The sequence below is a fragment of the Thamnophis elegans genome, chromosome 14 (genome assembly GCF_009769535.1).
Source record: "Thamnophis elegans isolate rThaEle1 chromosome 14, rThaEle1.pri, whole genome shotgun sequence".
In the NCBI taxonomy this organism is placed as follows: domain Eukaryota; kingdom Metazoa; phylum Chordata; class Lepidosauria; order Squamata; family Colubridae; genus Thamnophis; species Thamnophis elegans.
The window spans coordinates 21,821,133-21,836,195 of NC_045554.1; the positions used below are offsets into that span (position 1 = coordinate 21,821,133).

General features: G+C 42.5%; 1 protein-coding gene across 2 annotated transcripts in view; it reads right to left on the reverse strand.

The window, feature by feature from the left end:
• The window catches only part of TBL3 (transducin beta like 3), a 49,338-nt gene that overhangs the window by 32,198 nt on the left and 2,077 nt on the right, over window positions 1-15,063 (reverse strand). For both annotated transcript variants that reach the window (XM_032230708.1, XM_032230709.1), the window contains exons 4-15: window positions 14,906-14,953; window positions 14,301-14,442; window positions 14,034-14,118; window positions 12,941-13,111; window positions 12,127-12,202; window positions 11,315-11,411; window positions 10,573-10,781; window positions 9,727-9,868; window positions 7,517-7,575; window positions 5,403-5,506; window positions 2,209-2,350; window positions 637-867 (exon numbers count right to left, since the gene is read on the reverse strand). In XM_032230708.1, coding sequence (XP_032086599.1) covers window positions 637-867; window positions 2,209-2,350; window positions 5,403-5,506; window positions 7,517-7,575; window positions 9,727-9,868; window positions 10,573-10,781; window positions 11,315-11,411; window positions 12,127-12,202; window positions 12,941-13,111; window positions 14,034-14,118; window positions 14,301-14,442; window positions 14,906-14,953 — 1,506 coding nt within the window. The remainder of the gene's footprint in view (window positions 1-636; window positions 868-2,208; window positions 2,351-5,402; window positions 5,507-7,516; window positions 7,576-9,726; window positions 9,869-10,572; window positions 10,782-11,314; window positions 11,412-12,126; window positions 12,203-12,940; window positions 13,112-14,033; window positions 14,119-14,300; window positions 14,443-14,905; window positions 14,954-15,063) is intronic.

A 15,063-nucleotide genomic window follows, 5' to 3' on the forward strand; every position in this document is an offset into this window, starting at 1 on the left:
ATGCAAAACAAAATCTGTTATTCCAATCAAAGAAAAGCTAAGAACCATAAGGATTCCTCTTTCCTAACAAGGCTGTCAGCTTTCATAACCACAATATATAACTTTACTTAATAACCACCCTGTTTAGCAACCTTTCAAAGTTATGCTAGCAGTGAAAAAGTAACTGTACGACAGTCCTTGCACTCGCAACCATTGCAACTGGCTTCTAACAAGCAGAATCAATGCTGTCTTAGCAGTAAAACCACTAATCACGGTCACGTGATATCATGTTTAATGACCTGCAATGCCAAGTTAGATCAGTTTTCTAGTGCTGTTTTTTTTCTTTGAAAATGTCTACTTCTGCCATTATTTATAAGACACAACCATTTACTAAAAGTGATGCTTTGTTCATTTTTGAAACATTTGGTCTTATTCAATAATGAAGGTAACCATTTAGCCTTCCATAATTTTCAATATCTTTGTCCTGCAGAGTATTTTTTTCCTTGCTTGCTCCTATAACAGATAAATTCCAGCTTCTCTCAGAGAAACAGTTTCTAACTTGTTGTAGATTGCACCCTGGTCAAGTGTAATTTTTATTTCTCTACTAGATGGAAATGCATTAATGTAAGCTGCTAAGTTTTTTGTCCACAACAATACCTTCAGACAGCTAAAGTCCTGCAGATCCCAGATTTTCACAGTGCCATCTGCTGAAGAGGTGGCCAAGACCTGGTCTACTGGGGAGAACTGCACACACCAGATGCCGCGTTTGTGTCCGGAGAAGACTCCGAGTAGCACACAATTTTCAGAGTCCCACAGCTTGGCTGTCTTGTCCTGGGAACCTGTGGCGACTAGCTTGTCATTTGGAGACACTGCAACACTATTAACATCCTAAAAATGAAGACAGAACAGTGATATATCTGCAGGTTATAGGAACATTTATTATGGCACACATTGGTACATTCTGCCCGGCAGCATGGAAGATCCCTGGAACCTGGAGAGCTCAAGCTCCCCTCAGGTAGGTGTGTTTCACATCACTTCAAGTCTATTTTATGAAATCTGCAACTATTTCATTTATTTGATCTAATGGTTAAAGCATCAGGCTAGAAGTGGGAAACTGCAAGTTCTTAGACATGAAAGCTGTTTGGGTGACTCTGGGCCAGTTACTCTCCCTCAGCTCAACCCACCTCACAGGGTCGTTGTTGTGTGAAAAGGTAAATGTAATAAAACTAGGATAAAATATCTAATAGTAATTAATTAATACAACCAAGACATAGATTGTTTTTCTTTGATTATGAATCTAATCAGGTCACTTTATAGATGTGCATCTCTCTCTCTCTGTCCCTCCCTCCCCCAGACTACTTATAACATCATATTTCTGGTCTGATATGACAATAAAGCTTTAGGGATTGTTACAGGAAAGCAATAAAACAACAATCTAAACTTTTAAATGTAACTGCGGTAAGCATGATATCAAGAGTTATTCCCACCAGTTTTAAAAAAGGTTTGAAATTCCATCTCCCACTCGTAAACCATAGGGGTGATGTTTTTATTTCATCAACAGATTTACTTTTGTTAAAAAAACAGAACATTTAATGTCAAAATACAGAAATTCTGGTCTGAAACCAAGCACGACCAGAGTTAAAATGCATGCATACATAATACTGCCTTAAAATTAGTGATGGAAAAAGGGAGGGAGGATTCACATGGAAAAAGGTAGAGGTGACAGATATTGGCATAGTCTTGATTATGGTCAGGAAATTAAATATAGAGTAATCTATATATGGAGATCTGTTCATTGCTCATCCTGAACGTGACATTCTCCAGATCCAGAAACATCCAGAGAATCCACAGGTTGCCTGATTCTGAGGAGCATAGAAATGTCTATCCATCCCACTCTATTTCCTTTTGTAATCGGCATCTGCCTCAGAAGGCAGTTTGGTGTAATGGTTAAGGCACCAGACTAGAAACCGGGAGTCTGTAAGTTCTAGTCTTGCCTTAGGCACAAAACCAGCTGAATGACCTTGGACCAGTCAGTATCTTTCAGCTCGAGGAAGGAGGCAATAGCAAATCATGGCAGAAATGTGGCCAAAAACCTACAGGGCCTTGTCAGGCAGTGGCTAGAGTCGAGTCTGACTTGAAGGCATACATACACTTACACACACAAACAAAAACCACCTCCCCCAGCATCCACATCCAATCCCAGCTTTTCAGATCTTCTGAATGTATTACCTTATCATGTGCCACTTCTGTTTTTGTGGCTTGTAACATCACGATCTGGTTCTCTTTTTCATTGACGGTAGGAAATTTAGGAAGAAGCCACACTTTGATTGTGTGATCTTGGCTGGCTGTGATCAGAAAATTCTCTTTTGTTCTGGAAAAAAGACAAAGCAGGTAGAAAAAGAATGATCTAGATGGTGATGGTGATCCTCATTGTTTTTGTTGTTTTATACTACTTTTCCTTAAAACTCTCTGGGGGGTTTATGTTAAAATGAGGCAGGGCAAATACATTAAAGCACCCAACACTCTAATGATTAGGACTGAATATTGCTACAATGATTAAATGCCAAATTGAACGGGACACATAGAGCTCTCCTGAAGCCCCCTAAAGAAAACATTTGGTGGCAGCACTGCCCATGCTGGAGGGCGAAACCCAGATTTAGAGCACTGCTTGTCAACTACAAATTCCAGGGACAAGGTCCAGCTTCCCAGGATGACCAACTGCCAGAATTCTTAGCAATAAGTCTACCTTCTAAAATTTGCCATTCTGAAGGTTGTCAAAATTCCTCCAAGATCCCAGAGGTTATCATCTTATTCAACAGAAAGTGCTTGGATGCTGGCTGTCACTCTCCCTCAGCAAAAGTGTGCAGGTAGATTTCATAAGAAGTTACATTTAACCATTTGGTTGAAGTTGCTGGGAATAATCTCTAGAGCATCGTTTCTCAACCTTGGCAACTTAAAAATGTGTGGATTCCCAACTCTCAGAATTCTGCAGCCAGCTTTCTGGACAATTTGCTGGGAGGATAATTCTGGGAGTTGAAGTCCATACACCTTCAAATTGCCAAGGTTGACAAGCGCTGCTCTAGAGGCTCACAGGATCAGTGTGCTACACTGAAGTGAGAAGCCAGAGCAGGGAAGCTGTTGAGGGCCACATGGAGTGGCATTTAGGGAGCCCACTGTAAGCACTCTCACAAAATAGCTGCTATTTTATTTTATAGTCCAATTTATACTCTACCTTTGTTTATTCCAATAATCAAAGAAATGTCATATCTGGAAGGTTGCTCATTACTGCCCCCTTCTGCTCCTCCCTTCTAACCTGGCCTTTTACCCTTTTAACATACACCAGGCAACTTATCTAGGAGACGGGTATGCTCCAAGTACAATAAATGGTTACTAATATTTACAGAAATTTAGGCACCACAAAGGAGCCCCGGAATAGTGATTTGTTTGTCTTTTAGTCAATGGGTGCCAGGTGACTGGCCATGCCCCTTCATAGTAGCTCTTTTGGGATAGCAAAGTTGACAGTGTGCCTCTATCACACTCATGTTCTAAATATGGCCACAAATCGACCCCTCCTCTACAGGGTCATTCCAAGAGGAGAGGGAGATACATCCGGTAGAAACAAGTTTTTACAGGCAGTCCTCAAATTACAACCATTTATTTATCGTTCAAACTTATAACGGCACTGAGAAATGTGATCTATGAGCGTTTTCCACATTTACGACAATTGCACCCTCATGGTCATGTGATCAAATCATTGTTTATGGCAGTTGCCCTGTCTTGGGGCCACGTGACTACCATCTGTAACCTTCCTATGTGCCTCTTGATGGGACATATCATTCATATGGATGTTTTTTTGGTTTAAATGCACACTGTCCAGAGTCACTCTGAGTGAGATGAGCACTTTCCAAATAACAAGCGCGCCCACACACGCACACACATAGCCACTACAGGTAGTTCTTCTGGTGTTTGTTTCCTGACTTGACGTGAATTAATGTGCCTGGCTGGAACCTTGACCAAATAAATACACCAAATAAATGCAACTTGTTGTCACTGACAAAAAATTCTGTCCTTCCAGATTTTTTAAAAATAGCTTTGGAAGCATTGCTATGTATTGTAATTGAAATTTCCTCCCCATGACTTGTCAAAACAGGGACTGCTTTTGTAAACAGACACATTTTAGACTTCAAAAGGAAGCCACCCAAAGAATTTCAATAATGTCCTGGCATCACCTCAAAATGAAGAAGCTTGATGTATCTATTTCTGCCTTGAAGTATCGCCCGAGAAGATTTCAGGTGCACAGCACACACCTTGAGGAGTAACTGCAGGCCCCTCTTACTGCACCTGGTGCACATGCTTTCTGCCAAGAATCTCATAGCTTTCAACAGCTGGTTTCCTGGGCCTGAAGCCAGCTCAGAGAAGCAGCTGGTTCACTTGCAGCGCAGGAGTTGAAAAGGAGTCACAACGAGGAGGGCTTCCATAATGCATTTGTAGCATGCACATTGCATTATTGTATGCGGCGACAAAAAGGTTAGCCATCCCTGCCTTACACCATTCCTGACCAATGGCAGCCCAGCCTCTTCTTGAAAGCTTCCAGGGATGAAGCTTCCACAACTTCTGTTCCAGGGTTGATTTTTCCCACTGTCAGAAAGTTTCTCCTTATTTCCAGGCTGAATCTCTCCTTGTTCAGCTTCCATCTATTGTTCCTTGCCTGGCCTTCGGCTGCTTGGGAGAATAAGGAGCCGAGGTGGTGCAGTGGTTAGAGTGCAGTACTGCAGCCACTTCAGCTGACTGCTAAGCTGCAGTTCGGCGGTTCAAATCTCACCGGCTCAAGGTTGACTCAGCCTTCCATCCTTCCGAGGTGGGTAAAATGAGGACCCAGACTGTGGGGGCGATATGCTGACTCTGTAAACCGCTTAGAGAGGGCTGAAAGCCCTATGAAGCGGTATATAAGTCTAACTGCTATTGCTATTGCTAATAGCTTGAACCCCCCCCCCCCCTCAAATATTAGAAAACTGCTCTCCTGCTCCCCTGGTCCTTCTCCTCCCTAGACCAGCCATGCTGACTTCTTGTCTTCTCCCAAACGCCTAGATGAAAGAGCCAAGTCTATTCTAGTGGGAGACTCTGTTTAAGAATCAGGGGATAGAAACATAGGTGGTGTCAAAGGAGAAGGTACTATCACTTTCCGGACATTTGCAAAGTATTGAACTCTTGATAGTTTGGGATCATTAGCATGGATGAATAACTATCCCAACCCTCATCACAATGCGAAGCAGCTTCCTTGAATTAAAAAAGTGTGGCCACCTGCCACATGACCTGTGCCCTCACCCCATCCTGAGGGAAAAAAAGGGTACCAGGTATCACAACCATCGTGCACAAGGGACTGTCCTCAAAAGCAGGGGAGGGGGAGGAAATACTTCTCTTACTTGGAGCAGGCAAGGGCACCCACTTGATGGGTGTGGCCCTGCCCTTGAGCCACACATGACACCTGGCCATCTTCTGTCATTTGCCAAATCCGGAAGGTCTTATCCTGAAAGCAAAAGAGGTCCTTTGTTTTGTTCTGAATGTCAGAAAAGGCTTGAAAAGATCACACTGAGATCCTAACTGGTTATGGAAGAAGTTGCTTACAGCTTGGTAACAGAAGCAAGTCTCCAATGTACTCTGATCTCCAAGCCCACACCAACACCTTAGTAGCGTTTGCAAGGGGGGGGGGGCGGGAGGAATAGCAAAATGAGTGTCATAACAATGCAATGCCAAAAACATAACTTATATACCTTCATGTGCCATTACAATGGAAGTACTAAGCTGAGTCCCTTTTGGGATGTTGGCACTATCGTTACTCTGATGTGATCATTGTTCATTATGATAAATGCCACTGTTGTCACCACATCATCTCATCCTCAGTGACCTCAAGCTTTAGGCTCCAATCCACGGCTCTTTTTAGCTGGCTTCTCTACCTCATCTGCCTCTTTGGCTCTGTATCCTGGAAAGAAACCTCCTCCTTTCCCCACCAAACCATCAAAATCAGTGGTGCTACTCTGCTCCTTTAATTCCCAACCCGTTTTCCTTTGGGGCACTGAGCACGTGTAGTAATCACTCCCCTGAACAGCAGGGCCTTGCTGAAGTGAGAGGGAAGTCTCAAAATACCTATCTTCCTCCAGCCTGCCTCTACCAGAGTTGGGCTTTTAAACATGGCTCAGGGGTTCCCTTCCCTTTTTCACAGATCATTAATATCAGCCTTTTGATTTTTGTTTATTTCATCATATCAACATTTTCCTTTGCTCTCTGATCTCCGTTTATATTACTGTTCTACACTAAGAGAATCTTTTGTACTTATAATCTCCCATAAATCAGTAAGTCCTAAGTAAACTAACAAATCCATAGGCATAGGGAGCCCCTCGAAAAAAATAAAGGGATTTATTTCCTGCAGTAGAGGGCAGGAACTCTCCAGGCAGCAGGATGTTCAAATACTCAGGTGGAGGGTGGCAAAGTTTGGCAGTGCTTCAAATGCTTTCCAAACAACTTTACTGCCAGAGTTATCTCTGTATGCATGTTGCCCTTAATCTAAATCTACAGCAAACAGGAAATAATTTATTTACATATGTCATTATATATTTCTCAACTCCCGAGTTAAACTCTAGATGAAGTGCCATTTCCTTATTTAGCGCACGGCATCTCACACATGGACTAGCAATATATATTAACATTAATTAAGTGTCATTAATTCAATATTAGTGCAGAAGGCACATCTGAAATATGCTAGTAGGTAGCTCTCAGTCTATGACCACAACTGGGCCCCGAATTGTGATCATGGCAGTTGTTAAGCCAGTTCTCAAATGCTTGGCCCCCATTTTATGAGGAAATCTTTTCAGTGGTGGTTGTTAGCCAAACGCTGCACCTATTCAGCCAGAGCAGAAGTTATTAAAAAAAAACTATGCTACCCAAGGGGCATTTTTTAAAAATGGAAATATAAATGCTGATTTCCAGCCAGATAGCCTGAAAACTAGTCATGGGACCCTGGGATGCTGTAAACAGCCATAAAGGCAGACCAAGTGCCCCAACTGCAATCACATGACCGCATGGGGGGAGTGGATTTGAACTTTTAAACCAGGTCGTAAACGGCTACGTGCAGGTCAGCTACAATTCTGAACAGCTGCCAAGCCGTAGTTGCGGAGGGGGGAAGGACGCTGGGGGGGGGAACACTAACCCACATGGCAATTATAGGGCAAATCCCCCCCCCAAAAAAGTGCTGTCCTCAGGGACCCCCCTATTGCTGAGTTTGCTCTCCTTCAAAAAGGGGAAGGACAAACAAGATGGATTTTCCAATGAGTTTTGAATGCAACTCTCAGAATTTTGTTCACGATTTCCAAAGAAGTCACGAAGAACAGTTTGAAAACTTTCAGCTTAACAAGACATGTGAAATGTCTTCCAGTTGCTAAATTTGCTTACATCCCAACAGCTACCATGCATGAAGTTCCTAGTTCAAACTCTAATATTCCTGTTACTTCTGAAATGAATTAAAAATTAAAATGCTTGATACCTTTGAACAGCTAGCAAATAACCTCCCCTTTCGGAAGACGTCCAAGGCAAGAACAATATCTGCAAGAAAGTTGTGGAGGATGATTAAATCACATGAGTAAACACAAGAGAAAACACAGCTTTTGAGCAATCATTTCATATTGGTATTCAGCAAATGTTCAGATAATTGTTGTAATTGGACTAACAACTTCCTGGTCCTAGTTATTTGTTAAGTTTTCAAGAAGTCATGGGATGCTTGCAAATTCTTCTTCACTAACCCTGGAGATATTTGGCAGCAAACATAGTAGTTTCTGAAATGGAAACAAATCCGAAAAAGTGTGTGTGGGGGGGTGTAATTTAGCATATGGCATCTACAGAGGTCATTGATATATAAGACTTAATACAACAGTAATATACAACACATAATACATACAAACAGAAATATATTTAAATAAAGCATTGGTGTATGTATGTATGTATGTATGTATGTATGTATGTATGTATGTATGTATGTATACGGTCCTAAGGTTTTATATCTCAGGACATGGTACAAATCATCTGGTCCTCAGCAGTTCTTTAAAACAGGTGAATTCAGCATCAGATGAAGAACAACACAGGGCATCATTTATTTGACAAAAAGAAAGTGGAGAAGCCCTGTGTGGAAAACTTAAGTCCACCCTGACTACTTCCATAGGTACGTGGAGGCTACATAGCAGCCAGGAGCTGCTAATCTGGGGCCCTTGATCAACTGAGCATCAGCAATTGGGACAACCTCTACAAAAGCCAAACTTTTAGGCGCTTGCTGGTCTCCAGCATTGAGTTGCGTGTTCACACAATGCCAAAGAGGGAAGACATCAGAAAAGGTTTCCAGAGAAGCAATTGGTGCTGCCCATCAATCTGGGAAGGGTTATAAAGACCATTTCCAGATAATTTAAAGTCCATCGTTCTCCAGAGAGGAAGATTATTCACCAAGGGAAAACATTCAAGGCAATGCCAGTCTTCCAGGAGTGGATGTCCCAGTAACCCCAAAGTCAGACCATCCAACGCTCAGAGAAATTGCAAAAACCCCAAGAACTACATCTTGGATTCTACAGGCCTCTGTTAGCAAGTTAAATGTTAAAGTCCACAACAGTACAATTACAAAAAGTCTGAATAAGTATGGTTTGTTTGGAAGGGACACCAGAAAGAAAGCTTCCTCTCTTGAAAAAGAACATGACAGCATGGCTTCAGTTTGCAGAGCTACATCTGAACAAATCACGACTCCTGGAACACTCTCCTTTGGACAGACGAGGCCTTTGGCCACAATGCACAGGATCATGTGTGTTGAAAGCCAAACACACACAAGGAGCACAAACATCTCATACCAACTGCCAAGCACGGTACCTGAAGACACACGATTTAGGCTTGTTTTGCAGCCACAGGACCCGGGGCACCTTGGAGGCATTGAATTAATCATGAACCTCTTTGCATACTGAAATGTTCTAGAATCAAGTGTGAGGCCAAAGCCTGGGAGACGCTGGGTGCATAAACAAAGGCCTACAAATCTCAATGAATTGAAGCAAAGGAAAGAGGGGGCCAAAATGCCTCCACAGTGATCTGAGAGACTGATAAAAACAAGTTATTGTTGCTAAAGATGGTTCTACAAGCTATTGAATCATAAGGTGCACTTTGTTCTTCACACATGGCTTCTCCATTTTGGCTTTTTTTTTGGGGGGGGTAAAATAAATGATGACAGTGTGATATATCATGTTAATCTGAGATTGTATTTAAACTATCTCAGATCAAGTAGAGATGAATTCTGGTGTTGGAGAAGACTCCTGAGAATACCACAGATAGCCAAGAAAATGAATAAATGGATCTTAGAACAAATCAGAGTTCTCATTTGAGAATCTGTCCATGTTGTATTTGGACACATTATGTGTAGCTCCCAATGTGGGAGTTGCATTGGCTGCCAATTTGTTTCTGGGTGCAATTCGGGGTGCTGATTGTCACTTCATGCCTACATGGTACGAGACCAGGTTGCCCCCTCCCCCACCGCTTATGTCTACCTGACCCACCAGAGTGGGGAAGCAGGAATGTTGCAATCCCGTCTCTTAAGGACGTACATCTTGCGGGACCAGGAAAGTTAAGAACAGAGCTGATTTCTTTCTCCATCCACCAAAACATAGAGCGGCCCACTCATCGCACTGCAAAGGTCAAAGATGGAAACTGCCAGTGTTTCCCATCACTCACCTGAATGGCCTGGCAGAATCTGACAGTTTGAAGATGACAACTCAAATACTTTTAGCTGGGGACTATTGGTCGCCACAACTAAATGTGAGTCCTTTGGACCCAGGAACCGGACATCCAACACTTCTCCATTATAACCTGAAAACTAGGTGAGAAATTAAGAAACAGTGTTTTTTAAAAATTTAAAAAAGTAAACATTTCCCACAACCATCAGTTCTTGCAAGGAATTGTATTTGATTTTGAGCAATGATGAAATTTGAAGATTTCAAATTAACTAAACATTTCTGTTATGCTCATGTCTTACAAGTTTTGCTGAGTTCACAGAATTTCATCCATCCATACCTGTGATTCTTCTTGTACTCTGGCAATGCTGTAGACTGGCACCAAGCTGATTAACAGGATTCCCACTGATTTCAGCAGTCCTAAGCTTGGCCAGCCTGCCTAGGCCAGAACAGAGCTTTCGTACCCTCTTCCAAAGGGGACAAGACTTTCTCCTCTGGTTTCTTTTCTTCCTACATTCAGGTTTTTTGCAGTTGACAGATTCTTTGGTTCTTATTTCTTATTTAATTACTTATTTATTCAATTTATTTGCTACTCATGTCTTTAATAAGGTGACACCCTGTTTCTATTTAGCTGTGGGGTCCTATGTATGCAATCTGGGAGATGGGGGTTTGAACATCATAGTATCTGCAGATGCCACACCCCATTGTTATGTTCATAAAACCATTTGGTGATAACATAGTGGCCCACATAAAAATACTTCTAAAGGCCAATAGAAAGTTGCATGCCTTTCCCCTCCACCATGTTGTCTGCTGCTTTGCTTCCTTGGAAAGTGATAAAATTGGGTACCTGTTTCTTGAGCTCAAGCGTCTGTGCATCATACAAGCAGATATTGCGGTCAACATTCACAGACACCAATTCACTTTTGATTGGCACTAGACTGCAATGAATGAGGCTGTGTTGTCCAATCATGTCCACTTTAGGCTCTGCTGGCAGGTGAGGCAGGGACTGGCTATGTACGCAGGTAGCTGTGGATGCATCCCACACCCGGAGGACCCCTAAAGTACAGCACACAAATCGCCTGTCATCCAATAACTCCGAGAGTTGGCAAAATTGGAAGCCCAGACACCTCCCTACTCCCAGAGAATGGTGCACATTTAAATAAACCCAAAATGACTGTGAAGGAGGCCTGCAGGGGGCTGGATTTGGAGACATTGAGGGTCTTATAATTCTGAGTTTAAGGGTCCCATTTTGTCCCTTAAAAATCATCTCTTTTTCTTGGGTTTCAAAATTTGTGAGAGGTGGAATGGCTGCCTTGAATCTTTTAAAGCTTTTCCCAAAGCCCTTCATTTCTTGCACCCCCTCCAAATAACAAAATATTGCCCTATCATGAAAATGGATCATTGGGGATCTACTTCAGACCAATGCCTGCCCATCCCCATCCAGCCATCCTTCGATGGAATACCTACCACCACCACCACCACCACCACCCCGCATGCAAGCGCTCAGCTTTAGTCTTCATAGGCAGCTGAGACAGAAGGCTCATCCCCCACTACTTGAATGAGGAGCCCATCATAAAAGCTTGACTCACCTTTGCTACCGGCAGTGAGAAAGTGAGTGCTGGATTTAGTCACACCCAAGTTCGATAAATCCAGTTCTTGTGGTAATAAGACTACAGATTCAATGGTCTAAGATGGAAGAAGAAGCCAACGTGAGGAACAGTGATCAGCAAGGGTATCAGAGAGCATATATTGCTAACGGAGTGCGCTGAAGTTCACAAAAGTTGAACACATTACTATTGTCAAAGTTTGCCTGGGAACCTATGTAGACTGGGAACAAATAATCTATTTAGATACTGAATAAGGCCCTTTGGGTGGGACTGAGGAGAAGGAAGGGGTATATCCATCAGAGCTCAGCCACTGATCTATGGTCCCACAAATAAGAGCACCCAGTGGGTGCCAGAACTCTCCTCTGCTCAACCTTTCCAGGAAGAAAGTGGGATAGAGGACTTCCAGAAGGGATGAAGCCAGGAAACTCAAGTGTATTGATTTCTTCATTTAAAATGTAGCAGATCAGCCTCTGGGTCCCTGAAGAAGCTGAGGCGGCATTGTAGCAGAGGTTAGCAGTCAGTGGGCAAATTCTGGCCTGTGCTGTTTTTCTAGAGAAAGGAGAGACTATGAGATGCCCACTGGTACTCCAGGCACCTTGTGGAAGTTGGAAATGTAGACAAAAAAGGACCTGCTTAGTGGATTCGCAAAAAAAGCTACAACATTTTGGATTCTGAGCCTTTTAAAGATTAATATGCAATTGAGATCAAGGGTTTTTCTTTTGGGACTGATGGACAAACAGTTTCTATGGAAGCTCAATATAATTGATTCAGGCAAAAATTAGAAGGTACTTCACCTCATAGACAGGGATGGTGCTTTTGACCTTTTTGGCTTTCAGATCCCATACGGTGCAAATCTTATCACGGCCAGAACTGCAATGAAAACACAGACTGTAAACTCGACACACCTGAATGAACACAACACCTTCTGTCTAAGCAAGAAACCATATTATGGTTTGCAGAATACATTGGTACAGACTATTCTGAGATAAGAGCTGGCTTTTCGCAAGTGCTGAGCCATAAGTAATCAATCTAGTCCATGAGTTGTGCAAAACCACCCACAAGATCATTACCATACATTTGCAAGTAGGAAACTGGATGCAGTTAATAAATTTAAGAGCAAAATAGTGTCTATGCTGCATTTTGAAAGTCTCACTGAGCATGTAGAACTACCACAATGTCCATACTGTATTTCACGACAAGACACTCAAGAGGGATTGAGGGATCGATCAGGCACCTTATATTGCTGCCTAAGCATAACTCAAAATTGAAATCCTTTATGTGTTCTATTCCTGTAAAAGCATGCAATTTTATTTTGTTTTAATTCCATTTGCTGTATATTTGCTTTTGCTCAATTTTAGCAGAGGCTGCATTTCACTTTCTCCTGCCTTCAAAGACAGCATTTCCTGTGCGAAACCATTTAACTGATTTTGTATCACAGCATATTACCTAGACCCTGATGGTGAAAGGGGAATAACCAGCCAACAGGAAATGTTACAAGCCATTGCAGAAATGAGAAGTACATTCCTATGCAAGGCTGCTTGAATGCCAAAAGGCAACCAAACTGACCCTTTTCAAGAAAGGGGCAAGGCAGTCTGCCAGGAATCTCACCTGATGAGGGTCTCATTGTCTGGGCAGAATGAAAGTGAGGTGACTAAGCTGTAGTGGTTGTCCAGCTGGCTGACACATTGGCTGGACTTCAGGTCCCAAAGCCGGATGCTATTGTCCATAGAGGAGGAGAACAGCTGAGGCTGAGAGATGTCCGGGTGGAACTTGACAAGGCTGGCAAAGAGACAAACCAGAAAAGTTCTTTCTCTTCAAGGGTAGCAAACACAACTCTTTCTCCTAGTCACTTGCACAAGGTCTAAAATGGTTTCCCATGTGGAAAAGAGCCAGCTGGCTTAGTGGTTAAGGTGCCAGACTAGAAACTGGGTTACTATGAGTTTTATTCCTCCCTTGGGATGGGAATGGAATGGATGACTTTGAGCCGGTCACTTTCTCAGCCCAACCCATCACGCATGTTGTGGGCAAAATAGGAGGGAGAGACGAAGAAGAATTAAGTACATCACCTTGAGCTGTAAAAATTAAAGGCAGAATATCAAATAAATAAATGGAAAAACAGAGATTTGGCTATACAATGCTTTACATTCAAGACATTCTATCTTGTATTTAAGCTGCCCTCATGGAAGTGGCTGGGGAGGAACAGGAGGGCTACTCTGTGAATGGAGCTAGGTTTTCAGAAGTAAGAAAGATGTGAAGCTAAGATGAATTGTCTCCCCTCACTCATTCCACTTGAGAGTTAACCAAAATGTACATCTTTGCTTTCCTCTCAGCTTCCTCTTCTTCACAACACACTCACTAAGTTCCCAAAAGAAACCTGATTTCCTGTATGAAGAAACACCCAGAGCAATGACAGCATCACCCTGCATAGCAGAATTGATTTACATTCACTCTTGAAATGATTTTCACACGAGAGGAAAGACAGCAGAAGGCATCAGGGGTATCTGTGTCTGTAAATGCGTTTGTAAAATTTGTGTCTGCAAATGCATTTATAAAATAATGAAAACAGCAGAACAGGAGTGTCATTACATTTACTGCAAGTAGCCAGGTGACACAGAGAAATAAAAAAGAATTTCCATCCATTTATTAAGCATTTCTAAATTCTTCAGACTAAACTTCCCCACTGCAAAGAGGGAATCCTTACTGAACAACTCCAGAAGAGCCTTTCAGGTTGTGTGTGCAGTACTGCCGGGGAATGTCCCAGATCTTGATGGTGCTATCACAGCCACCTGGAAGGAGCAAGGAAGAGAAGTGGCAAAGAAGTCAGACCAGTCCTGAGCAGCCTCCGAGGTTTAGCTGCAAAGAAAGCAAGGACTCAGGAGCTGAGCCTCCCCCAGAGATCCCCTCCTCCCTGCCAGAAAGGCAGGGGACTTGCTCTGATTGCAGTTGTCTGCTCAACCTCAGGCCATACCTGTGGCTAACAAAGTGGAAGAGGGGTCAAAGGTCATACTGGCCACAGGAGCTGTATGGACAGCCTTCCATGTCCGTGTGCACTTATTTCCCAGCCAGTCCCATTGCTTCAGCAGAAGTGCTTGGCTTCCTGTTACCAAAATCTAATGCAACAGAAGAAAAATACGGTACATTTTCATTTCTCAAATGAAATTTTAAATGAGTTTCAGCTTTGTTAATAATAAAAAAACAAAATCAACCCCTTCATGCTACAAAAAACATATTCTTGATAACAGCTGAAGCAATTCAAGTGACATAGTACAAAATATCAACTGATGAGATGCTTAATTTATTTTCATTTTTTCCTCAGTATGAAGTTTTTGTCTAAACATATTTTTAAATAATAGTGTGATTTTATATTTTTAAACATTGGAAGAAGCATGTGTAAATCAGGAAGAGCCCAGCCTGTTGTCCCTTGGGGTATATGGAATGTGAAATCCTTCCAGTGTGGCTGTCGCAATATCCCCTGGAAGCAAGCTGGCTTTGCACGATGCATGCATTAGTATTATGGGACCTGCTTCCTGCCCCAGTGCTAGAAGAATCCCCAGCAGCCCTGCGGTCCTCTACCTCATCATCATCGCTGAGGGCAAATACCGTAATCTCGGTTTCATCATCCTGAAACAAAGAGAGGAAGAACAACTATCAGATGATTTATTTGCATCATTCTTCTAATTAAACAGTAACTGTGCCTTCAAGTATTATGTCTATTAAGCTAATTGATAATG